At 39.9% G+C, this 25,814-nt stretch overlaps 2 protein-coding genes across 2 annotated transcripts; both read left to right on the top strand.

Annotated features, from left to right (window-relative positions):
- The first annotated feature begins 1,551 nt into the window (after nt 1-1,551).
- Nucleotides 1,552-3,167, top strand: LOC149018864 (chalcone synthase). The gene is made up of 2 exons (XM_089152998.1): nt 1,552-1,847; nt 1,956-3,167. The coding sequence occupies exons 1-2, from the start codon at nt 1,670-1,672 to the stop codon at nt 2,945-2,947; spliced, it is 1,170 nt and encodes a 389-aa protein (XP_089009124.1). The 5' UTR covers nt 1,552-1,669; the 3' UTR covers nt 2,948-3,167.
- A 16,079-nt stretch (nt 3,168-19,246) lies between these two features.
- Nucleotides 19,247-20,272, top strand: LOC149018865 (uncharacterized). Its single transcript, XM_089153996.1, has 2 exons — nt 19,247-19,563; nt 19,904-20,272. Exons 1-2 carry the CDS (start codon nt 19,498-19,500, stop codon nt 20,093-20,095), a joined length of 258 nt encoding a protein of 85 aa, XP_089010122.1. The 5' UTR covers nt 19,247-19,497; the 3' UTR covers nt 20,096-20,272.
- The last annotated feature ends 5,542 nt before the right edge of the window (nt 20,273-25,814 follow it).

Genomic DNA, 25,814 nt, shown 5'->3' on the forward strand with positions numbered 1-25,814 from the left:
AGAAACTAGAAAAACATGGCTCCTGAACATTGATCGACTGATTTTCTCCAAATTTTTTTTTGGATATGAGGTCCATCCAAGCAAGGTTCGATACGTCGACTGAAGTCGCCGTGTCGGTGGCTGGCGACACCACCGACACGGCGACAATCGCCGAAATGTCGAGCGATTTTTCGTGGGTTTCGAGTGCTTCCATCTTCGTTCGAAAGATGCTTCAGTGCCAGCGACGGTGGGCGTGAAGGGTGAGTCGTGAGTTCCCGTAGCCTGTCAACAACAACTGAGCATTATCGTGGCTTGATGGAGTTGGCTTCTCGGATCCAATCAAAATAGTATATGAAAAACTGAGATCTAGCATAAATGAACAAATAGATGGGAAAACAGAGGAACTTTGATGAGACGGTGGAAAACAAGGGAGCTTTGATGATTAATTTGAAAATGTCATCTGCATCTTTCTTTCTGAAAAGCACCAAAAAATGAACAAATAGATGAGACGATACAGTTCGAATGGGTTCCACATTTCACAGGCATCTGAAATCAGTAGCCATCGCCACCATCACCGACGCCAAAACCGGCTCTGTCATCAAGTAAATCCAGCACCAGCCACCAGCATCGAAGCTCCTGCTCCTCCACCAGCACCAACACCGCCGCCCAGACCTCCTCCTGCACCACCACCAGCACGGCAGCACCACCACCAGCTCCTCCTTCCAGTCCCCGCCTGCAACTCATCGAATCTGCTACCAGCTCCTCCTCCAAGTCCGCCACCGCCTCCACCGAAGCAACTTATCCACCCCTCTCTCTCGGAATACTCTCCGGCTCGGAGCCACCAAATACCTGCAGATTCCGGCGTCGACAATGTCATTTTCGCTGCAATGCTTCGAAAAAGTCGACTGTTGGCGATATATCGCCGATTTCTCGGCGATATATCGCCGACTTAAGGAAGATATCGCATCGCTGGGGGGTGGCGTGTCGCCCCCCAGCGACACAACGACGACGCGACGATATCGCCAACTCACGGAACCATGCATCCAAGTGAGCTTATGCATATTTCAGCTAAATCTTCAGGTTAATTTTTCTATCTTTTTTTGGTGACATTTTTATTTTTAGGGTAAACGGTAACACCTTTGATCTCATGGTATGTAACGTTATATGGTATAGGCATTGGATATCAGTATTGCCAATTAGGGTATGGTAATGACAAAGTGTAAAATTGTCAAAAATCCAAAGTATTTTCGATATTTTAAGCATGAAATCATTCTTGATCAATACGGGCCGATATCAACACCGATACCGATAAAGATATATTTTTCTTGGTAAAAGTAAATCTACAGATGTCAATACTTGGAACCGGTTAGCTAGGTCCATTGCTAGGACGCAATAAAATAAACTAAACTAAACGGGCGCAATGGGAATATTCAAAACATTGCCCACGAAAAAAGGATCTGCATCTACCACTCTCACAGCCCACCAGGTAGATGAAGGCGTGGGAGAGCGAGGTTGGTAAAACATGTGATGCTCATCTACTTCTGCTTCCCTATTTAAGAAGCTACTCTCTTTACTCTAGTTCCCACCCTTCACCGGTTACCTTCAGATCCAGAGCTATCGTTTCTCTGGATTTCTGGTAACCCAACTTTCCCACTTTCTGAAACTCCTAAGCTTTCATCACTGAGGAAAAATGGTGAATGTTGAAGCCATCCGCAAGGCCCAGAGGGCTGAAGGTCCTGCCACTGTTATGGCCATTGGCACTGCCACTCCCCCCAACTGTGTTGACCAGAGCACTTACCCTGACTACTACTTCCGTATTACTAAAAGTGAACACAAGACTGAGCTCAAGGAGAAGTTCCAGCGCATGTGTAAGTACTTATTTTCAACTTCCTTAATTACAGCTTTTCGATCTGCATGGGCTTTTCTTCATTGGGTTTCTTCTTATCCTGACTCTTGATTGATTGCTTTGCGAATAGGCGATAAGTCGATGATCAAGAAGCGTTACATGCACCTGAATGAGGAAATCCTCAAGGAGAACCCAAGCATGTGTGAATACATGGCTCCTTCTTTGGATGCTAGACAAGACATGGTGGTTGTTGAAGTGCCCAAGTTGGGCAAGGAAGCTGCTGTCAAGGCTATCAAGGAATGGGGACAGCCCAAGTCCAAGATTACCCACTTGGTCTTCTGCACCACCAGTGGTGTTGACATGCCCGGTTGTGATTACCAACTCACCAAGCTCCTTGGCCTCCGACCCTCTGTGAAGAGACTCATGATGTACCAACAAGGTTGCTTTGCAGGTGGCACGGTCCTTCGTCTTGCCAAGGATCTTGCCGAGAACAACAGAGGTGCTCGTGTACTTGTAGTCTGCTCTGAGATCACTGCTGTAACCTTCCGTGGCCCAAGTGACACTCACCTTGACAGCCTCGTCGGTCAGGCTCTGTTTGGAGATGGAGCAGCTGCGATCATAGTTGGGGCTGACCCAATTCCTGAAATTGAGAAGCCATTGTTTGAGCTGGTGTCGGCTGCCCAAACAATCCTCCCTGACAGTGATGGTGCTATAGATGGACATCTCAGAGAGGTTGGCCTCACTTTCCACCTTCTCAAGGATGTCCCTGGGCTCATCTCCAAGAACATCGAGAAGAGCCTCGTGGAGGCATTTGAGCCTCTTGGCATCTCTGATTGGAATTCACTCTTTTGGATTGCCCACCCAGGTGGCCCGGCCATCTTAGACCAGGTCGAGCTCAAGTTAGCCCTTAAAGCTGAGAAACTAAGGGCCACAAGACACGTGCTTAGTGAATATGGAAACATGTCTAGTGCCTGTGTGCTGTTCATCTTGGATGAGATGAGGAAGAAATCAGCTGAGGAAGGGCTGAAGACTACTGGTGAAGGTCTGGAATGGGGTGTTCTCTTTGGGTTTGGACCAGGGCTCACTGTTGAGACCGTGGTGCTCCACAGTGTGCAAGCTTAGAGAGAGAACAACAAATGAGGAGCACTATTAAAAGTGAGGGTTCGATCTGTAGCTGATCTCAAACTTTCTGTTAATTGATGGAATTTGAATGGTTTGTTTTCTCTTCCGATTGTTGTCTGGGTTTTCCTTCGTGTAAGGTTTGTTAAATTAGAATGTATTTTTATCTGTTTAACCATTCAACTTCAATCTATGTATGAATGAAGACAACAAATTACTTTCTCTTTTTCTCTCTCTCTGTAGGATCAAAATGATCAACAAGCCCCTCATAACTTGTCTAGAAAATGAAAGCGAACTTTCTTGGTTCCTTTGATTGGTAGGTTGCGGGTTGGAACGGCCTTTATGGAAACGTATTTACACTGTAGCGACAATTGGATCTGGTTCAGTTCGTCTCTGATAGATCTAACAGGGCATGAGATAAGTTTTAGGGAGTTAGGTTTTTCTTCTTGGTAACCTGTCAATAGGGAATTAGTTTTGGATAGAAAACGACATTTTCCGGTAGATTCAAAAAAGTAATTGACATTTTTACTATAAAAACAAAAACTAATTAATTAACATGTAAGCTTAGATATTGGAAGAGAGATAGGATAAGATAGATTTAAGAGAGACTTGCGCGGTGCCACACCATGTGTTTCAGCACATGTTTTTTCTTGTCAGGGTTATTTTTTCATTTATTTCAGCACGTGTTTTTTCTTTTTACAAAAAAAAAAAGCACATGTCTTTTCACGTTCAACTTGACTAAAAGATATTTTTATTTTTTTTTTTTGTACTGGTGCTTTTTTAATACTGGAAATTTAATGCGGATTTTTACCATTCAATCAACCTTGCATTGGAAACTCAAAGATGTTCCATATATAGTCCTTGAGTGCTCTTCATTTTGGTTGACATGAGGAAGAAGTCAAGTGGAAGAAGAGATGAAGCGGGTAGGTTAAGATTTATGTTTGGAGATTAGATATATGTCATAAACTATTGAGTTTGGATCATCTCCAAAGTGCTTTCCTGACAGCAGTTGATCACAAATTATAGGGAGACCTAAAAGATTAGGGTGATTGAATTTATTTTTTTAATATATTTAATTATTCTTTCTTTGTGGGCCTCCACATAATTTGTGTTAATAATGCCATCAGGGGAGCACCCGGCAAGGGAGATGATCCACACTCTAAAATTTTCTCATTTGGGTAGTCGAGGATCCAGATTCAGTTGGGTTCTCTTACGAGTTGCTTATCTGTATGAGGGATGACCAATTACCCAAAAAAAATAAAAATGATGAGGAATGACCGTTTTTTTTTAGCCTCAGTTGCATGTTCAATTTAGAATTTCAGATAAATAATGAAGAAAGAAAAAAAAACGAAAAACAAAGAGGTATCTTTTAATCTAAATAATAAACAGATTATTAAGGAACATTCTTGAAATTGGTATAGTAACAAATATCTTTCAACCAAAACAATGGTATGATGTGGTGAAAGCCCAATTGAATTGGTTTGGTAGTGTGGATGAGATTGAGCTGTTGAATTTTCCGAATGGAAAGTAGAAACTTCTTCGATTGTGTTCCACCAGAAGCATAATCCTCAGAGAAGATGACAAAAGTGTTTTGCTGAAACACCTGTGGGGATCTTTGGTATGAAAAAGGGTTGATGATAATATGCAAATAAGAAACTTTGTATCAATAATAAAATTCTAGTGGTAGATAGACTGGTTTTGACTTTTGGGTATGGACGAGTAGGCAAATTGGGTAGTTTGTGTTCCTTTGCTTTTGTGACGGCTATAACCATTAGGTAATAAATCCATGACTTTCAGAAATCAGGAATGTTTCAAAATCGATTCTAATTCAAATAATCTTATTTCCAGTGATTTCAATTCAATTCTCCTTTCTTAAATATGGCAGCGTAATCCAGCTACTCCAACCGACATTATTGAATGGAAAGAAAGACCAACCGTTGGCATTTATGCTCAACACCATATGGCAATCAATTCAGGGACACATTAACTAGATCTCTGGTTTCTATGACTTCACCGGTGGTCTTCAATCCTCCTTGTCTGACTTCTTCCTCATCTCATCCGAGATGAATGTCAGATAAGCTCTAGGGTTTTTGGGCATTGACCCTGCCAATTACCTATACTGGTAACACAGCCATTGGAACTTTTCCTTGAGCTGAGTCTTGTGTACATTGTTGGTGATGTGGAAGTAATAACAAGGGTAGGCGCTTTGGTTGACATAGTTGGGGGCATTGGTGGTGTCGACCGCCATCAAAGTGGATAAGGCCTTCAGTGTTGGGTTTGGATGTCTTGTATTCTGTGGGTCCATATAATTATAGCTTTAGTTGCATTTGTAATTGAAATAGGGTTTGGGTCAAGTATTAGGTTAAAGTTGTAATTATATTGGGATTAGGGTTTTAGGTTTCCAAAAAAAAGGGAAAAAAAAAGAGGAAAAAAAAAGTTGTAATTATATGTGGGGGAATGGGTGAGGTTTCTAAAATAGTGGACTCTCTTTCTCTCGGGGGGGGGGATTTAAAGCTAAACCGGTAATTCTGTGTTTCCTCTATTCGTGGTTGTGCATCCGTATCCCTAACATTCACCCCTTTGAGCTTTGCGGATGGTGTCAACCAGGCCACCATGCTTGCTTGGTTAATCAATTGGTAGACGTTAAGAGAACCAGTGTTAATTATAAAAATAAATTGCACCAACACCCCAAAATAGATGACTTAAAGCACTGACACCCCACTTTATGGTTGAAACACACAAATATTCCAAAATTGGATTTTCATTAGACATATTAGTCTAATTTGTCACTGGAAACGGTTAAAATCACTATTTCTTTTTCCCTTGGGGTTTAGGGATATTTTTGAAATTGAAAGAAAATAAACAGTGATTTAATTAAGTGATAAATTGGACTATTATGTCCAATGAAAATTTAATTTTAGGATGTTTATATTTTTAAAATATAAAATAAGATATCAATGCTTTAAATCTTCTATTTTAGAGTGACAGAACAAATTTTTTTTCTAATTATAAATAGAAATCCCATGTTACTTGGGTGTTGCATGCCAAGCTGAACTTGTTACCAACTCCATACAAGTGTTTTTTAATCCATCAAAGTGAGGAATTGGTTGGTTCATTTGGTTAGCACGTGATAGAAATATGGACTTTGCTTCAGTGCACATGACTAATTTCGATCAGATTTCCATCTCGCTTGATTGTCATGCTGATATGGAGAAAATATGATCGAAGCCGGGTTCATACTCGGTTTGACTCATTGACCCCGGTCGAGACAAAGGGAATCGACTCGCTTCCGAGCGAGCCGGATCCAGGAGATAACTTGCTGAGGAAGGAAACTAAATCAGCTACAAGTGCACGCCCTAATCCGACTTATGGATTAGGTTAATTATCCTAATGATGGCAGACACAACTTGGCGGCTGTCACTTATCGTTATTGAAGGGATAATCATCAGATAACCGAGAGTTATCTCAGGAGTCCTCTACTAGTTCAAACTAGTAAAAGTCTATCACTCAACGGATCTAACTGTTAGAATCCAATGACTATCCGAAGAAGGCTCAAATGCATCCAACGAAGAAGATTGGAAGGTACACTCTATATAAACCTTACTTACCTACAAGGTAAATGGACCAGATCCATACACACACTTTTGGACGTAAACACTCATATGCTTACGATCTAGATCACATTCCCGTATTTCATTCCTTAGCTCTGTGCTTCTAGCAAAGTCATTTGTGATTAAGTTCATCAACTGACTTAGCCTTCGGAGGTGGACTCCCGACCCCAGCGGTCGAGCCACATCTGACTCTTTCGTTTTGCAAGTCATTACAAGGAGATCTAAGGGTTGAGCATATTTTGGACGCATCATTTGGCGCCGTCTGTGGGAAGATTTAGAAAGCCATGGTGACTAGATCGGCAGCAGCAGCCACTGCCCAACGCGATACTGGTGTCCAAATTCCTGGAGAAAATAATCCAGACATTCCTCAGGGAAGTTTACCACCTCTTGAAGTAGAAGGTGGTCAGGGAGGACACGATCCTCCGGAGACACTCCAAGATCAATTGAATCAAGTAAAGATCCAACTTTTGGAAGTAAGTCAAGCACTCCGCGTGCTAACCAGACGAGTGGTACTACCACAAGAACCTGATCATCGCGATTCGGGGAGGCGTGTATTACCACGAGATCCGAGATTTGCTGAGGATCGGAATATTGGTTAGAACTTTCACGAAGGTGACCGAGGGCCTAGGAGAGTCGAAAATCTACCTAGGCGGGACGATCGGTTTGACAGACCATAGGAAAGTTCAACCGATTCAAATACAAGGTTGGATACAAGAGTGAAGACTCACTCACCAACTGTCAGACGAGCCGTTCGTGATGATCGAGCAGTTCGCGATGAGCGAAATGTTCGTGACGTTCATGATGATCGAGTAGCTCGTGATGATCGTGTTGTTCGAGGTCACGATCGTGTTGCAGAAGACCATTCAACTCATATTGGTCAGAAATTGGCTAATATTAATCAGAAACTAGGACAATTGGCTAGAGGAAGGATAACCGATGATATTTATTCAGTTATTCGAAAGACCCCTTTTACTGAACCAATTGCAGAGTATCAGTTTCCTCACACTTTTTTTATTGGAAATTTTTATTTTTTATTTTTTAAGCTCCATTCACACAAATGGAACTTTTTAACATTTGAATGGAACTCGAATTTTGTAAACTTTCATTAAGAAACATAATTTCCACTATTAAATGAAGCTTGACTAACATTTGTGGAATTCACATCTTGTACAATTCTCACCTATTACCCTAAATTAAAAATTTAATAAAAGATGTTAGTCATCATTGGGTCAAATGATAGACTCTGGGCATCACCAAAATGTGGTGGGCCTTTTACTCTTTTGAGGTAAAATGTGCTGAACACAAATCGGTGGATATATGGCTAGGCTGATTGATTGAGCCCACCTAGGTGGACTGATGCGTAGAAAAGCCCAGCTCAATCTAAAGACTATCGAGGTAGACGGAAATTTATCCATTTTATTGTCAGAAATAGACCATGCATTTCCTTGTAGATGAATGATATGTGTTTCAATATCACATCAAATGGTTGAAATCCATTTGTAAGTCACATCAAAGAGTTTTGATTAAATAAAAAAAATTTGATGTGACTTATAAATGGACCTCAACCTTTTGATGTGATGTTGAGATACATGCCACACATCTACATAAAAAATGACAAGATATTAGTCCCGAGGTAGACCCATGCACATGCTATAATGATATTTATTAAAGGCGCATTTGATAACGGTCTTTTTTGAGAACGATGTTCTTTGCAATTATTGTTTTCCGGCATTTTTATCAAATAACGTTGGTCTGAGTACAATTTTGACAGTTTAGTAAACCCTGTGCTGAGAACACTCGAGGCGATGGACATTTTAAAAAAGAAGGGCGAACAACCCATTTATCTTCAGCCCCTCCTTCGTTGACTTGTGTCATCTAAGATAACGAACGCACAAGCTACAAGTGTTAATAGTTGTTTTGAGTGGTTTCAATTTGGGCTTAACGCTTCCAAGCATAAAAGATCATGCCTTTAACGGCTTCCCCCCCCCCCCCCCCCCCCCCCCCCCCCCCCCCCCCCCCCCCCCCCCCCCCCCCCCCCCCCCCCCCCCCCCCCCCCCCCCCCCCCCCCCCCCCCCCCCCCCCCCCCCCCCCCCCCCCCCCCCCCCCCCCCCCCCCCCCCCCCCCCCCCCCCCCCCCCCCCCCCCCCCCCCCCCCCCCCCCCCCCCCCCCCCCCCCCCCCCCCCCCCCCCCCCCCCCCCCCCCCCCCCCCCCCCCCATGGACCATTTGCAAAATAAAGGGTACCTTTAATGAACTTATCTTGGGACCACAACTATGTTCCAAAATACCATGGGAAAAGGGACATTACCCATCGGATATACTTTCTTGTCTTTATGTAAAATTGGAAATTTCGGTTGATTCACCATCACTACCCATAATTTTTCTCAACCTTTGTTCTACCCTAAGTTTTGATTTTTGATTTTTCATTTAAAAGGGCAACTAAGGTATTTACTATAGTTTATACATACTTTGACAAATCCCTTAGAGGAGAACTTATGTATTTAAGGGAATGTTAGTATTTTATCAACTATGCCAAATCCTGACTACTAATCATAATCATTGAATTGATTTTAAGTACAACATCCCTTATGGAGGAAAAGTACACAAGGTAGAGCATGGAAAATCAATAAATTGTGCAAAACACTTATTTTGTCATATAATGTCGAGTCCGGATCAGTTACCTGTCTTTATGCTCCCCGACGGCTTTATCACGATAAATACAGGGGATCCACGGGTTGGGTGATGGATTCTTTTTTTTATTTTTATCTATGGGTCCCACAAGATTTGTGGTGGTAAAACCGTTGGAAAGCACAGAGTGCTTCCCTGACGGGATGATGATCCGGATTCTATAATGTCATTGTCACGTGCAAACGAAAGATCAAATTATGGATTGCTTTAAATAATGTCATTATCACGTGCAAACCGCTAGTCTGATCACCGATGGATGCACCGAACTAGGAGTCTAGGACTCATGTGTCACGTGCAAGAACTAGCTTGTCAATGCACATCTAGACTGACCGTTGGATTCGGACCGGGTCTGACCGCTGAGAGGTTCTTCTCAATGTGTAGGTAAATGTAAATTCTCAATTATAACATTTGGGCTTCGCGCAGCCGTTATGTTGTGCTTGGGCCTCTGTGGATCAGTGCAGTCTAGATGGGCTTAATCAATCAGCTCAGCAATATATCCAGCTATTTATGCTCTACACGTTTTACCTCAAAAGGCCCACCACGTTTTAACTCCCAAAAGAAAATAAAAAGCCCACCATCGACGGAAACTAAGGGCCGGGCGGGCGGGCGGGCAACCCAAGCCCAGCCCAAGGATAAGAGCCCACCCACCGGCCAGAGGGCCAAGAAGCCCCGACCCAGCCCGGGCCAAGCCAAGCCCACCGCCCAAGGGCCGGGGATGGGAGCCCGAGCCAGCCCAACGGCCTGTCCCAGCTAAGGCCATACTGGTCGAATATCAAAGAAGCAAGTAGTAATTAAAATTCATATTAAAGTAATTAAACTTAAATCCAAACTCATCGAAAATAAAATAGTAAAGATGTCAACAAAAACCAAAACAGCAATATGTATTAACTATTATACCCATTAGATTTGAGAAATGAGAAACCAAATCTAGGGTTTTAATTGCATTGGATGAAAATTATGGATATATGTAAGCCGAAGGGAAAAGAAAAGATTTATCTCAATTCTCAATTAATTCAACCAAGACAAGGCAAACCACCAAACCAAGCCCCAAGTGCTCTCATCCGATCTCCAGCAGCAAAGAGTTAAAATTATTCAGAAATAGAATAAGAGAGAGAAGAAGTAATTAAAAGGCATATGAAAGCAAGCAAGAGAATGCACACAAACCTTTGTAAAGTAGAAACAAGAGACAAAACAAAAGGAACGAAAAGAAAATATCCAAAGCAAGAACAAGCGGGGAGGAGCACACAATTGCAAAAAGAACACAAACAAAAAACAACAAAACCGTAACAGAAACGAAAAGATCAACAAAAAAAAAGACATAGTTAAAGAAAAGAGTAGACAAACAAGCAATGAAAAGAAAATCCAATAGAGTTAGATACAGACGGAAGTGGGGATAGAGAGACAAACGTAATAGAAAAAATACCCCAGCAAAAACAAAACAAAATGAACTAAAAAGACGGGAAAAAAAAAACCAAAAAAAATAAAAAGGAAATAACTAAAGACAAAGGACAAAGCAAAACAAGACCAACAAGAGTAGAAACAAGGAAAAAAAGTACAGACCGCAAAAGAAAGAAGAGCCAAAAAGGCGGGACGAAAACAAAAGAGAACAAGAAGAGGAAAAAAACACAAACAGAAGCAAAAGACAGGAGACACCCACAGAAAAAAAGGGGGGAGGGGAGAGACAAGGGGGGGGGGGGGGAGGAGGGGCCGAGGGCAAGCAAGAGGGGGGGGCGGCCAAAGGGAGGGGGGACGGAGGAGGGAGGAGAGGGACGCGCAGTATGTCGGCTTTAGCCAGGCCCACGTTTTAACTCCCAAAAGAAAATAAAAAGCCCACCATCTGACTCTGATAACTATCACCGTTTCTTTCCTTTTTTTTTTTTTTTAATTGTTTTTTTATTGGTATGAAAAATTATCACTCTTAAATGGGAGGGAAGGGTATCAAGACATAAAGCTCCTATCCTCTACCCCTACAGGTATTGAGTATGGAACCCACCTCAAGAATGTGGTACCCATGAGATTGTGGGACACAGGCAAGGAACGAAATTCCGTTCTATGTCGGTTGTCGGTTCGCCACTTGGCGAACCAGCCGAAATGGTGAAATATCACCGATATTTTAGAGAGATTTTGCCCAAATATCGGTAGATTTCAACCCCTCATTTCGGGGGGGGGGGATTTTTGGTCATTTTGGGTCTAAATTTGGTATCTAACCAAATTTGATGTCAATTTTAGTAAATTTGAATTAAATCTTGTAAATTCTTCCATATAAATACTCATTCCTAGTCACATTTAACATATTTACCTCTTGAAGCCTAGATAATTCGGACATAATTGGAAAACTAATTCATTGACCTTAAAGATTCTAATACAGAATTCTTTCATAATTTAAATTGTTTCTATAAAATTTTTCATGTATATACTTTTGCCTAATCACATTTGAAATGTTGCCTTTTGAGGCCTAAATCACTATAATATAATTGATAAGATTGCTCATTAATTTTGAAGATTTTTCTACAAAATGTTTGCCTAATTTGAATTATTTCAAAAATTATTCTACGTAGATTTTCCACCTTAACCACATTTGGCACATTGCCTTTTGAGTCTTGAATCCTTGAGAACAGAATTGGTAAGATTGTCCATTTGATTTTGAAGATTCTGCTATAGAATCATGAAAGAAATTGCCTAAAATTTGCTAAAATATTACAAAAAATCAATATTTTACCGATTATCTGTCAATTATGTGATATATAGCGAAATATTGGCGATATTTTGCAATCTCAAATATCACCCCTTGTTTCGGTTCGGTGTTTACCGAAATGGCCGAAATTCGGCAAAATTCATCAAATTTCAAACCCTAATGTCTTTGGAATTTTTGAAAACTAATAAAACAAAGTTCGCACTCAATCTACATATGCTAGTCTTTAAGGTAGACATGCTTTAAGTCATACCACCATACTTCCTTAGGTAGGTCTCAAATTACTCTTCCCTCAACCATCTCGGTATCTTGGGTTCTTCGGTGGGAATTGGGTCCTGCATCCCTTGGGACAATCCATGGCTTGGGTTTAGGTCACCACTCTATCACATCACCATTGGTATAAGTATTGACGCATGTCACGGTAAAGCCTAGCCCAATGCAAGTCATCTACTTAGTCATATCATGTTAGATCCAGATACGTCCATTCCTCACCCTGGGCGATCTTTTCCAATATCCTTCACACTAGAGTCACGGATATTAGTCACCGGACTCATCAACCCCATTGGTCATCTACAAATAGTAGACGGGAAGCTCTCACGTCCTCTCACGAATATGACTCACCGGTCTCGAGCGCCCGTGAGCCAAAATCTAACTATTTGCAACCCTACCAATAATGGCCCTTTTCAAGTATCCGTAATATGATTTATGTCCTTTCACAGGTTGGTTACCAGTCTTGAGCGCCCATCAAACCATACAACTACCACGAGTCGTTCGGTCTCAATACCCTTCCGATTCGGGTCTAATACGATAGAGACATCCTAGCCATACATCTAGACAAGTCATATGTATGTCATCCAATAATTAGGGAAAGCATCGATGGACACCTTCGGAGAACATCCCATACTATTCCCCCGATGTCCAAGGATAGAAATGTCAGTAGGACATTCCTCAATCCCAAATCATACTTATCCAATCACATTCTCAGTAAATCATATCACACATACATAATACATCATCATATTGAAAGACATATCATAACATCACATGATCAAGTGTATAAGTAGATAACAAGAATTAAGTAGACATGATATACAAGAATAAATAAACATGCTGCTACTGTTACAAGGTAACTATAGTAGTCATATGTTGTCTAAATACAACTAATAAGCTAAGCCTACTAAGTTGTCAACATCAATGCATTAATTACATAGTCTATGTCATATGGGTATAACTGTCCTTACCTTAATTGAATCGAAAATAATAGCAAGTACCACTTAGAATAGTCTCCAATTTAGTGCTTGAACCCTAGACAACATATATGCAACATTAGAGAAGGAAACAATCAAATCGGAGATCAAACGGAGCAAAACGAGCAAGTATAGAGTTGCTGTCCTCATCTGGTCGACTGGCTGGTTGACTGACTCAGTCGACCAAGATGAACAGAACGGGCTGAATAGTGAATTTGGCCTGAAACCAATCTTCCGGGGCTCAGATTGATCCGAAACTTGGAGGGAATGATTGTAACAGTATAAGGACACTATACAACAAGTATTAACATGATCTAATGGTCCAATTAGGAATACCCAAATTGAAACCCTATGCTCTATATGCTAAACATCAAGAATTGAATTGGAAATTGTTGCAATGGCAAGGAATGATGGGGAATTAGCTAAGGAAGTGATAAGAACTAGATTAGAATCATAAACCAATAGTTAATCAGACCCAGCATACATCTACACATCATTTTAGATCAAAGAATAAGTTGAAATGAAAGGAATCAAGGAAATGCAATGCTAGTCATTGTAATGGAAGCATAGTATAGCAAGAATGGAAGGAAAACAATGGAAATGAAAGGGGAAACACATGACCAAGTGTTTGCAAGGTTGCAGCACTTTAGTCATGGTCTCAATAGCAAGAAAGAGTAGAGGAATGAGTAGAATAGAGGATGAGAGAGAGAAATCATACCTTGAGAAAGCAATGGAGATGGAATGCAATGATTGAGACCAAGGATCTTCACCAACTTCAAGGAAGGGCTTTAGGAAGGTCACTCCTCGTTCTCTAGAGTCCCAATGATTAGAATAGGGTTCTATTCATGAGGTCCCAATAAGTAGGCTTAAATTAATCAAGAATTTTTTGATTTTCACATTTATTTAATCTGCTGGTCGACTGGCGACTGACTGGTCGATTGGGCCAGTCGACCAAGACTGAACAACAACTTCAGACAGGGAATTGAAAGGCCAGACTGATCCAAATTGAGTTGGGTTTTCTCCTACAAGTCAATCAACAAGTCTAGATTAGAGAAATATCTTTGGAACGATATCGGGAGCGCATCATGCACTTCAACTAAGCTTCCCCCTTTCTAGGTGCAATTTCTCACTTGACCCCGGCAGTGTATCCAAGTAAGGGGCATCATTGTCAATATCCATAGGCTCTGAGTCATACACTGAATCTTCAACTATGAGGGCCCACAAGTCTCTTCTTCCACTACTCCAGGTCTTCGGACCTACAAATAACAAGGGATCTGGGTCGGGTCAGGGTTAGGATAGGGCTGGATTTCACATCTATTCACTCCTACACGCATTTTATAATGCTAGTGCGAGGCTGAAGCTTGGGGAGGAGAGGAAATATAGAAGAAACTTGGATTCCACCCACACTAAGGTGCGTTGAGACCCAATTCATAGCGAAATCATTGGGAAAGGTGAGAATCCTTCAAACCTGCTTCTTTAAGCATAAATTTGTGGGGGTTTCTTTACATTAAACGTTGGATTTCAGTAGTTGAAGCATGTTAGGTGCAACGAATGCTTGTAAATAGTTTTATTTATGTTTTCATTTAGTTTGTGAGTGGTTTGTGTGAATCGTTGCAAACGATTTCGGATTTTGACTCTCAGAGACACACGTGGGCACTCGCGAGAGCCAAAATTAGGGCTTTTTGATTGAGATTGAATTGGGTCAAATTGAAGATACCTTTAGGAACCTACTACTTTAAATTAGAAGTCCCCAAAGTTTCTTTTTTATTCGATTTCAAATCCGAGGCGAAATAAGGATTTTTTGCCAAAACTAGGTTGAGAATGACGAGTTTGAAACCTTATGACAGATTGGGTTTTTGTGGGATAATTTTGGATCTTTTTTGAAACCCAATTGGTTTCTAATTAATGTCTATTATTTCTCTTATATGATTAGGATTATTTTGAGTGTAACCATTGGCTCTCGAGTGAATTTGTGACTTTGAGAAACGAAATCAAGTTGAAAGGTGAGGAATAAACTAACCATGTCTTGTATGTTTAAGTATTGCTATTTCCATTCTACTAATGATACAAATTGCTTTAGTTATATATATGTATATGCGGATATGCGTGTGTGTGTGTGACTTTGCATGAATGGGAGGTAAGATTATATGAATGTGTATTATTCTTTCTTTTGAATCTTATATTATCGATATAAGAATGAAATGAGAATGTATGAGAATGAATGATATGGAATGAGATTATTCCTCTTGTTTCTATTTTTATCAGCTAGGGTTGTGGGTCCACCCATTACCCTAGTGACCTTATGTGATTGCATTTAGACCTAAGTACACAAATACTAGGTGTCTAGAAGTGTTAGGCTAGGTATCCTTATGAGTGATACTACCCTTCCGGTAGGGGCATTGAAGTTGGTTAACATGTGATGTCAGTGGCTGTGTCTCGAGTGTCAAGTAGGCCCACTGTCATCATAGAGCGGTAGGGTTTTATATAATAGACAAGGGCTCCTCAGCACTAAAGAACGGTAACCAACCCATAAGAGGATATGGAGAGCATCTTGTCCATTATATGTGGATGACCATTGGGTTAAGGAATATGATCAAATAGATGCCTCCCGATGAGGATACCATTCATAGGTGGGAAGGTATCGAACCAAAAGGGCACTAGGTATGAGGGGAGATATCCGAATCATATGTAGTATGAGACCGTATGACTTCGCATTGGGCCTAGAGTTATCCCTGACATGTGCCAAATCTCATGCCAAATGGTGATGTTAGAGAATGGTGACCTATACCCCAACCATCGCTTGACATGACTTTACCCAACAACCACAGAGAACCCAATAGATGTTTCTTGTTGAGAGAGAGAGTGACTGAGACTGCCCAAAGGAGATTGGTGTTTAAACTTAATGCGTGTCTACCATAGAGACTTCATGATAGAGTTTGACATGCATCATAATCTTGCATTTGTATATTAATGCCATTACTTATATCATCATTTATGAATATGATGTGGAAATTGCGATTTGATGCATGACATGAATGTTAGTTGATCTCACTGAGTTCTATGGAACTCATTCCTTTATATGTACGTGTTCTTTAGATTTCTCTACTAGTTATGAGGACTCTTCTCAAATGGAGGATTCGTTGTAGGGAGGCTATTTGGAAGGAGCAATTGAGGAAAAAGTGGAAGTGCACGAAGCTTCATACTTGTGCCATGACTGCTCTTACGTAGCCGAAATCTCTTGTGTCATTTATGGCACTTTTCTGTATCTACACTTTGATTTATTTGAGGAGCGTGAATGTATCTTTTACCAAGATTCTTGAACATTTCTGTTGCAAACACTCTTTCTTTCTTTGAACTTTGATGTTATAACTTTTGGGATTTGAGTTTCATATTTCATAATTTGATATATGAACTTGATTTATTCTTGTCCTTTTGATTATGTTACATCATATATTTGTATCGAATTGTCACTGAACCTAGGTTCTGTAGTGTATCAACCCCACAGATATTCAGGTATGACCGAATTTGGCTGGGTGGGGTGTGACAATGGGGACCCAATTGAATCTTAGTACGATAAGTCATCCTCAGTCAGATGGTCAGTCAGAGAGGACAATTCAAATATTTGAACACATGCTTTGAGCATGACAAGTTGATATGGTTGGAAATTAGGATGAACACCTCTCTTTAGTGGAATTTCCCTATAGAAACAATTATTAGTCTAAGATGGGTATGGCTCCATTCAAGGTTTTGTACGGCGAACTTGTATGATGCCTCTCTATTGGGATGAAGTTGGAGAATGCCACATTTTGGGTCCGGGATCGAATCACACTACTAATGCTATGATTGATCTTGCTAGTGAAAGGATTAAGGCAGCTTAGTCTAGGTAGAAGGCATATGTAGATAAGAGAAGGATAGATTTGGACTTCAAAGTAGGCAAGAGGGAGCTTTTTTTAAGGTGTCACCGATGAAAGGGGTGATGAGGTTTGATGTGAAAGGGAAACTTAGCCCCATATACATCATCCCATTTGAGATCACCAAGATGGTAGGGCTAGTTGTATACAGATTAGCCTTACTATCTTTAGCTGACATGCATGGTTGTTCCATGTTTCTATGCTAGGCAGTGCATAGCAAACCCGGATCATCTTTTGCAGCAAGAGCCCAAAAGTTTAGGAGCATTCATCACTTATGAGAAGATGCTTGAAGATATATGGATCAAAAGGACTAGTTGCATAATTGATTTTTTTTTTTTTTTTGGATATGAGTTCATCCCATAATTGAGTTGTTCTTATGTGGTTATTCAATGTAGGAATCACACCATTGAATAAGCATCAAATGATCGAGAATATTATTTGAAAACCCTCATCTTTTGAAAACCCAGGTATGATCAAATTTTGGGGGAGGGGGATGTGATATCCCCTAGGATCCTAACCCAAAACCCCAATTGCTTGCCCGATGAACCATATAAATCTAGTGCTTGGAAGTTGTTGTTCATCCAACTAGAGACCATGGGATTGGAACCTAGATCTATAGATTTGGATGATGGAGGTCATGGTTCTTCTTACATATTAGAGTTTGATAGAAGGAAGGACTCAAACTCGGATGGAATGGGAAAATGGATTACTAGCTTATGAAAGTCGAGGTTGGATGATACCTAAGTCTAGATATGAGCTTTATTGATACCTAAGTTAGAAAAGAGATTTGTGGAATGTAAGATTTGCAAAAATATATTTAGATATTTACCATTGATTGCTCTTATGAAGGAAATATATTTTTAGTATCTACCATTAATTGATCCTATTAAGGAAAACATACATTGATTGCTCCCATTAAGGAAAGCATTTTGGAAATATTTTTAGTGTCAACCATTGATTGCTCTCATATTAAGGAAAGCATACAAGATTATTGATTTGGGAATGTGAGACTTGTGCAATATATTTACATATTTAGGGTTACTAGGTTATTAAGATTGTCATTTACAAAAAAGGAAGGGATACTTGATTCTAACTTACCAAAACACAAAAAGGATATTCGATTGTTTAAAGCCATTTTAAATTTTAAATATAATGTTAATTAAACAAAACTAACACCGGGTTAGGTTGGGCCAGGTTGGCCTGAGGGTGAAATCTGAACCCGACCCAACCTTGTTAGGCTGATTATTTAGTAACCTAAGCTCACCTTATGGGTTGAAAAAACCAAGCTGGGATAAAGGGCTTGGGTTTTGGCCTGTCTGGATCAAGAGTGTTTTATTGACATCCCTACTTGCTATTGTATTTCCATTTTGGTAAGAGAAGGAGCAAATTTAGGCCACAAGAAAAAGATAAAGAAAGAATCATATACATGGAAATGAGCCCCTCTCCTGTTCTTTAGGGTTGTTCAACAATTCCCTATTTTTGTGGATTAATGAATGTAATTGTAGAGAAAAGGCAGGCATACATGAATTTTATTATTATTTATTATTATTATTTACATTCTAAAGGTTACCTTGAATGTAAATAAGTGATTTATAATTACAAGTATACCTTAGGATTATTGGGATCGTTGGATTGGAGCTTGAATATCTCTGGTAATTTGATGGTCAGTTGTTGGCAATCGAAAGAAAAAGAAATTAAAATATATAGGTGCATATGTTGGTTATAAAAGAGTCAATATGTCAGTGATTGGCTTTTTTAAATATTACCGAGGAGGCAAACACAAAGTATCATTTTTTATGAACTAAAAGTAATTCACTTGAATCAAACTCATTGGGTAAAAAATAAAAAGGAGTCCAGATCACCTCCCCTCCCTTTGGATTCACATCATTTGTAATTCTTTTTTCTATAATTCCCTCCTAGGATTGTACCATGTAGCATTTAAGTAATCCAATGGTTACCCAATTTAAACTAAATTTAAATTTTATTTAAACCCACTTATAAATTTGAATTTTATTTATCAAAAATGATCCGGATTCATAAAAATTTTACAAAAAAAATTGCGATTCGCGAGGGAAAAAAATCAACCAGGAGAGGAGAGTGGATGTATATAAGTATATTAATATGTGGAGGTTGTCAGATTGGTTCTTCAGACACTTCGATTCGCTGAAACCAGAAATGCAAGACTACTTTTTGCCTTTTTCTCAGCCCCCTCCAATGGTACATTGAAGTGATCGCCTTTGGGAGAAACCCACTCCATCTCACCTCTGCTCTCCTCTTACTGGCGAAACCAACCATTATGGTTGTCGACAATCGGAAGAATGTGGAAGAAATTGAGGAAACAGAGTCAAGCAGAGGAGAAGATACTGATTAAAAAGAAGAGGGTTTCTGCTACAAACGCTTTGGCTAATGACCCAATTAAAGGATGAAGTCTTCTTACTTTCACCTGTGAGAACTCTATGGAAATTCAGGTGCGTAATCAGAGATTACTTTTGATTCCATTACCCTAAATTCATGATGCTTCAAACTTTGTCGTCACAACTCATTCTTGGATGTATATGAAGTAAATATTCAGAATTGAATACCAGTACAATGGAATCTTCTTACTTAAATCTACAAGCGATTGCCAGAACATATAAGTCGGGTTACTAAACTTGCTTTAGGGTTTGATTATGAATATGACTCTGGTAAATTCAAGGTGCTGGCAATTTCGAGGGAAACCTTAGATTTTGAATCCATTGTGTATACAGTGCTGACAAGTACATGGAGAATAATTGGAGAAGTTTAGAGACTTCTTTTGGAGCCAAAACCCCAGAATCCAAGACCCAAAATGTTTCCAGGTTGTCCATGTTGGATTGTTCCTAGAATGAAATCTGTTATTTCATTTAGCGTTGGAAATGAAACATTTAATGAAATTTCAATGCCTTTCTTGGATAGCTATGAGGCACAAGTAGTGGATTTTGGATTAGGAGCCTGTCTTTTTGTGCTGTTTGTGGTTAAACTGTAACATTATGATCTATGGGTGAGATTGGGGAATAGTTGGACCAAACAGGTATCCTTTAATGAGTTACATATGACTAGATTTATGAATGGATGCCAATACAACGGATATTATGGATACAAAAATGCAGAGTTGTATGGAAGGGCATCCTTACTTGATCCAGTAAACAGTCATTAAACCTAAGTGTCCTGATTCTGCGCTGGTTGAATCCTTTTATGATTTATCCTATGTCGAGACCATCACACCAGTTGTAGAAGAAGACATTCTATAAATGGAAGAGCACTTTCAATGAATTTGTAAAAGGAGCAACGATTACAATTGAGAGATGTTAGCGTTTTTGAGTTTTTTTTTTTTGGATATGAGGTTCATCCGGGCCAGCTTGCGCGCACCATGATTACATCCTCAAGGGAGCGTTTTTGAGTTTTTCGTAGTTGTAGTTGAAGATGCGTAGTAGAAATATGTTTATGTCTGGCAATGGAATCTCTAGAGAAATGATACATTTCCTTTATTATGGACAGATCTGAATGTTAATTTTGTTTTCTATTACTGTTTTTCTGCACTGATGCTTTTTTCTTGTTGTCTTTGTAATTACTCTTTACTCTTGGATTGGTAGACTTAAATGGTTTGAAAGAGGATGATCTAATACATCAGTGTAGGGGAGATATTTTTTTAAGCTCCACTTTGTTAGACATAGAACAATGGGTTTTAAAGAACAACAATTGCACCTAGATGTGTTTGGAGTTTATGTATTGCTTTTTAGTGGACCAGTTTTAATTTCCATACTTTCATCGCTTCTCTCATAACTAGATTTCCCAAAATTGAACAAATAGATTTTGTTGGTTTTGTTTGTTCTTGTGATAACCTCATTTTTATATTGAATGTCAGGAACACAATAGTGTTAAACAATATCTGACCAAACCCATGTATCATTCTACAACAGGTTTACTAATGGTAATCTTCTGTTGCTAATACCCAACATCTAAACACCCAATTGATGCCAAACCGCTATCAACAACCCTACCCTAACACCAGCCACTCTACTTTGCTCTTTTATGAACCTTGATTTCAACTCTCATGAATTCCTCATAACTTATGACAGCTTGGAACACAAGTTTCACCTAGGTGGTTGGGTTTCATTTCTCCAGAATCACTAATGCACTTCTCGCTCCATGAACTATGAATTTGTAGGTTGTTTACAGGAGTCAAAACTAAGAGGCATCTAGGAAGGTGCTGAGGAAGCCTTGTGAGCAAGATGCAAGTGTTTGACTATATGGGTAGATTGCTTGGAGGTGACTAGATGGCTTAAACATGCTGAAACGTATCCATGGCCATCATTAGCTTTCATGCTTTTTAATGGGAAAGTTTTTTTGGGCGTAAATATTATATTAAAATGTAGTAGGGATTAAAAAATGGCTATAAATGAATTAACTTTCTCCCTAGGTTTTCTTCATGAACAACGGTTTAAAGAGCCACTGGGAGATAATTTATGTCAAGATGCAACTGCTCAGTCATAGGGGTCATTCCCGCCAAATAATCAATGCACCTATTGGTCTCTTTTATGTTGGGACAATAGAGCGCTGTTCAAACTTCTCCATCAAGGATGTTTTCAATCATTCCAGCTACGTATGATGGGACTTGGAGGATCTGAATAGCATTTAAAGAGTTTGTTTGGATCTCCACTAGATGAAACCCCCCGCCCCGGGCCCCCGGCCCCCCCCCCAAAAAACCCTTAAAATTAAACCCCAAATATTTTATCCCCCCCCCCCCCCCCCCCCCTCATATCCTACCCTTCTTTTCTTCCTCTCCCCCCCAACCCCCCCCCCCCCCCTTCTTTTTTTTCCCTCCCTTTTTTTTTTTTTTTCACCCCTTTTTTGTCCCGCCCCCCTTAATATTTATTGTAAAAAATAAAACTTTTTTTTTTCACGGAACCGGATGATAAAACAAATCACCCAAATGAACAAAATAAACCAAGGATCTTGTGCAATATAAATTGAAAGACAATCACAAAGCAAATAAACAACAAACCACCACAAGAATGAAAATGAAATGCAAACAACACACAAGAATTTTACGTGGTTCACTAATCCCAAATATTCGAGATTAGCTACATCCACGGGGAGGGATTTCACTATTTTAATCTTCAAAATAGTACAAGATTTGAGTGTGATACAATGTTACCTCAACCGGTCACATAACCTCTCAAAGCTCCTTAGAATACCCTTCCACCTTAAGCTCTTGAAGAAAACCCTTCAATCCAAGCTCAAGCTTCAATGGAGTTGCAATGGAGAAGAACACAAGAGAGAAGAAACCCTTTTCTTGCAAAACCACAAGAAGAAGAAGACTCACAAAAGCTCAATCCCGTTTTTGGACAAAACCCACTTTAGAAGTCACTAGAAACTCACTTTTTCTCTCTCCATTTACCTCTCCCAAGGCCCTCTTAATGATACCAAACACCTACCCATGTTAAACACTAAGTGGGACCCACCAAATTCAAAATTTGAATTCAAACAAAAGATAAAGTGATTTTCATCACTAAACCCAACAATCTCCACCTTGATGGAAATCACTTACTTGTCGAATCATGTTTCTTGAAACCAAGAGAAGATAGACTCCAATTCAACTTCTCTCCTTGGACAACCTTGGTAAGCATATCCGCCACATTCTCATTTGTTCCAACTTTTAACAATTGGATCCTTCCGTCTTCAATGACTTCTCGAATGTAATGATATTGTACCAATATATGCTTTGTCCTCTTGTGATGTACCGGGTTCTTGGCCAAGTAAATTGCACTCATATTATCACAAAACAAATGCATACCTTTTGATTCAATGCCAATCTCACCCATCAAACCTTGAAGCCACACCGCTTCTTTACAAGCTTCGGTTGCCGCCATGTATTCCGCTTCGGTAGTTGATAATGCCACCGTTGCTTGAAGCTTAGACATCCAACTTATTGGACCATTTCCATACTTGAAAACATACCCCATTGTAGATCGCCCCTTATCACGATCATCACAATAACTAGCATCCACATAGCCTTGAATTTGCTCTCCACCTTTGCTAAATGTGATAGAGTAGTCACTTGTGCCTCTCAAATATCTAAGCACCCATTTTGCCGCCTCCCAATGCTTCTTTCCGGGATTTGCCATAAACCTACTCAACACACCAACCGCATGAGCAATATCCGGCCTAGTGCACACCATTAGAAACATCAAGCTCCCAACTAAACTTGCATAAGGGTATCTTGACATCTTGGTCTTTTCATCTTCCGTATTTGGGCTATCATTGGAAGATAATTTGAAATGTGATCCCAATGGAGTTGAAACCGCCTTTTCTTTACACTTGCCAAACTTCTCAAGAATTTTCTTCACAAAAGACTTTTGTGAAAGTGATAAAGTCCCATTCATTCTATCTCTTTGAATCTCAACTCCAAGAATTTGTTTGGCTTGACCAAGATCCTTCATTTCAAACCTCTTGCTCAAACATCCTTTGAGCTCTTCAATTTTAGCTTTATCCTTGGACACCAAGAGCATGTCATCCACATATAAAACTAAAATCACATATGAACCATCATCAAAGAACTTAATGTATAAACAATGGTCATATTCACTTCTTTTGTAACCAAGACTTAAAATAAAGGAGTCAAAAGTTTTGTACCATTGTCTTGAAGCTTGTTTAAGTCCATATAAGGACTTCCTCAACTTGCACACGAGCTTCCCTTTGCCTTTCTCAACAAATCCTTCCGGTTGCCTCATGTACACCTCTTCAAGAAGATCACCATGTAAAAACGCTGTTTTTACATCCATTTGTTCAAGCTCCAAGTCATGTATAGCAACAAGTCCAAGCACCAATCTAATAGTCACCAACTTCACAACCGGGGAAAAGACTTCAAAGAAATCTATACCTTCCTTTTGTGCAAAGCCTTGGGCAACAAGCCTTGCCCTATACCTTTCCACCTTGCCATTCACCCCTCTCTTGAGTTTGTACACCCATTTACAACCAATGGCTTTTCTTCCCTTTGGCAATTCCACCAAATCCCATGTCTTGTTCTTTTGAAGTGCTTGAAACTCTTCATTCATTGCATCCTTCCAATGCTTTGCATCATCCGCATTGATGGCGTCAAGAAATGTACTTGGTTCTTCATTTAAAGCCACCAAAGCTCTAAGAGTATTTGGATCAACACAATCCTTGTACCTTTCCGGCAAACGAGTTTGTCTTGTTGGCCTTCCTCCCAAAGGTACCACAATTTCTTCTTCAACACCAACCGGTGTTTCTTCTTGAATTTCTCCTTGTACATCTTGATTATCAAGATCTATAACATCTTCATCATGAACATCCTCATTTGAAGAACTTGTAGGTTGCATGTGAAATTCATGGGTATCCTCAACAATTGATTTTTCTTCATCACATTTCTTTTCCACCCCCTTAATCAACATAGAGGATTCATCAAAATGTACATCACGACTTATGATGATCTTATGGGTACTTGGATCCCATAACCGATACCCCTTCACATTCTTAGCATATCCTACAAAAATGCACTTCTTGGATTTTGGATCAAGTTTGCTCCTTTGACAACTTGGAATCAAAGCATATGCATCACATCCAAAAATTTTCAAATCCGAATAATCACAAGGAGTTCCATGCCATACCTCATTTGGAGTTTTTCCACCCAAAGTCATTGAAGGAGACCTATTCACAAGATAGCATGCCGTCAACACCGCTTCGGCCCACAATTCTTTCTCCAAGTTTGCATTGCTAAGCATAGCCCGAACCCTCTCCATCAATGTTCTATTCATGCGTTCCGCCACTCCATTTTGTTGTGGAGTATGCACAACCGTATGATGCCATACAATTCCTACTTCCTTGCAAAAATTACCAAATTCATTCTTTGCATATTCCATTCCATTATCCGTCCTCAAAACTTTGATGCTCCTACCGGTTGTTTTCTCCACCTCAACCTTGAAGTTCTTGAATGCCATTAACACATCACTCTTTGACTTGAGAATTGTCACCCATACTTTCCTTGAAAAATCATCAATGAAAGTAACAAAGTATTGAGCACCACCATAAGACATATCCGGTGATGGACCCCAAACATCCGAGTGAATATAATCAACAATCCCTTTACTTGTGTGCATACCCGCTTTAAAAGCCCTTCTATGATGCTTCCCATAGACACAATGCTCACAAAATTCCTTCTCTAAAAAATTCAGATTTGGGATAAGTTTCTTTTCCATCAAAATTTTCATACCTTTTTCACTCATGTGCCCAAGTCTTCGATGCCACAACCTAAGAGAAACATCTCCTTTGTCAACCGCCACATTTGCAACATCATCAACAATGGAACTACCCAACAACTTGTACAAGAGACCAACCCGGATTCCCTTCATGATAACAAGAGCACCTCTTGAAACTTTGAGTACTCCATCTCCTCCGGAAAATTTACAACCTTCCTTCTCCAAAGTAGATAAAGAAATCAAACCTTTTGTCATATCCGGAACATGTCTAACATTTTCAAGTGTGCGAACAATACCATCAAACATCTTCAAGTGTACCGATCCAATGCCAAGTGTTCTACTAGATGAGTTATTCCCCATCTTCACCAATCCTCCTTCACATGGCTCATATGTGCTAAACCAAGATTTGTGTGGGCACATATGATGTGTAGCACCGGTGTCAAGAACCCAATTTTGGTGAAATTCCGAATTGCAACCCACTATCAA

This window comes from Hakea prostrata, chromosome 4, assembly GCF_041222555.1.
Source record: "Hakea prostrata isolate BN-2017 chromosome 4, UWA_Hpros_2, whole genome shotgun sequence".
NCBI lineage: Eukaryota > Viridiplantae > Streptophyta > Magnoliopsida > Proteales > Proteaceae > Hakea > Hakea prostrata.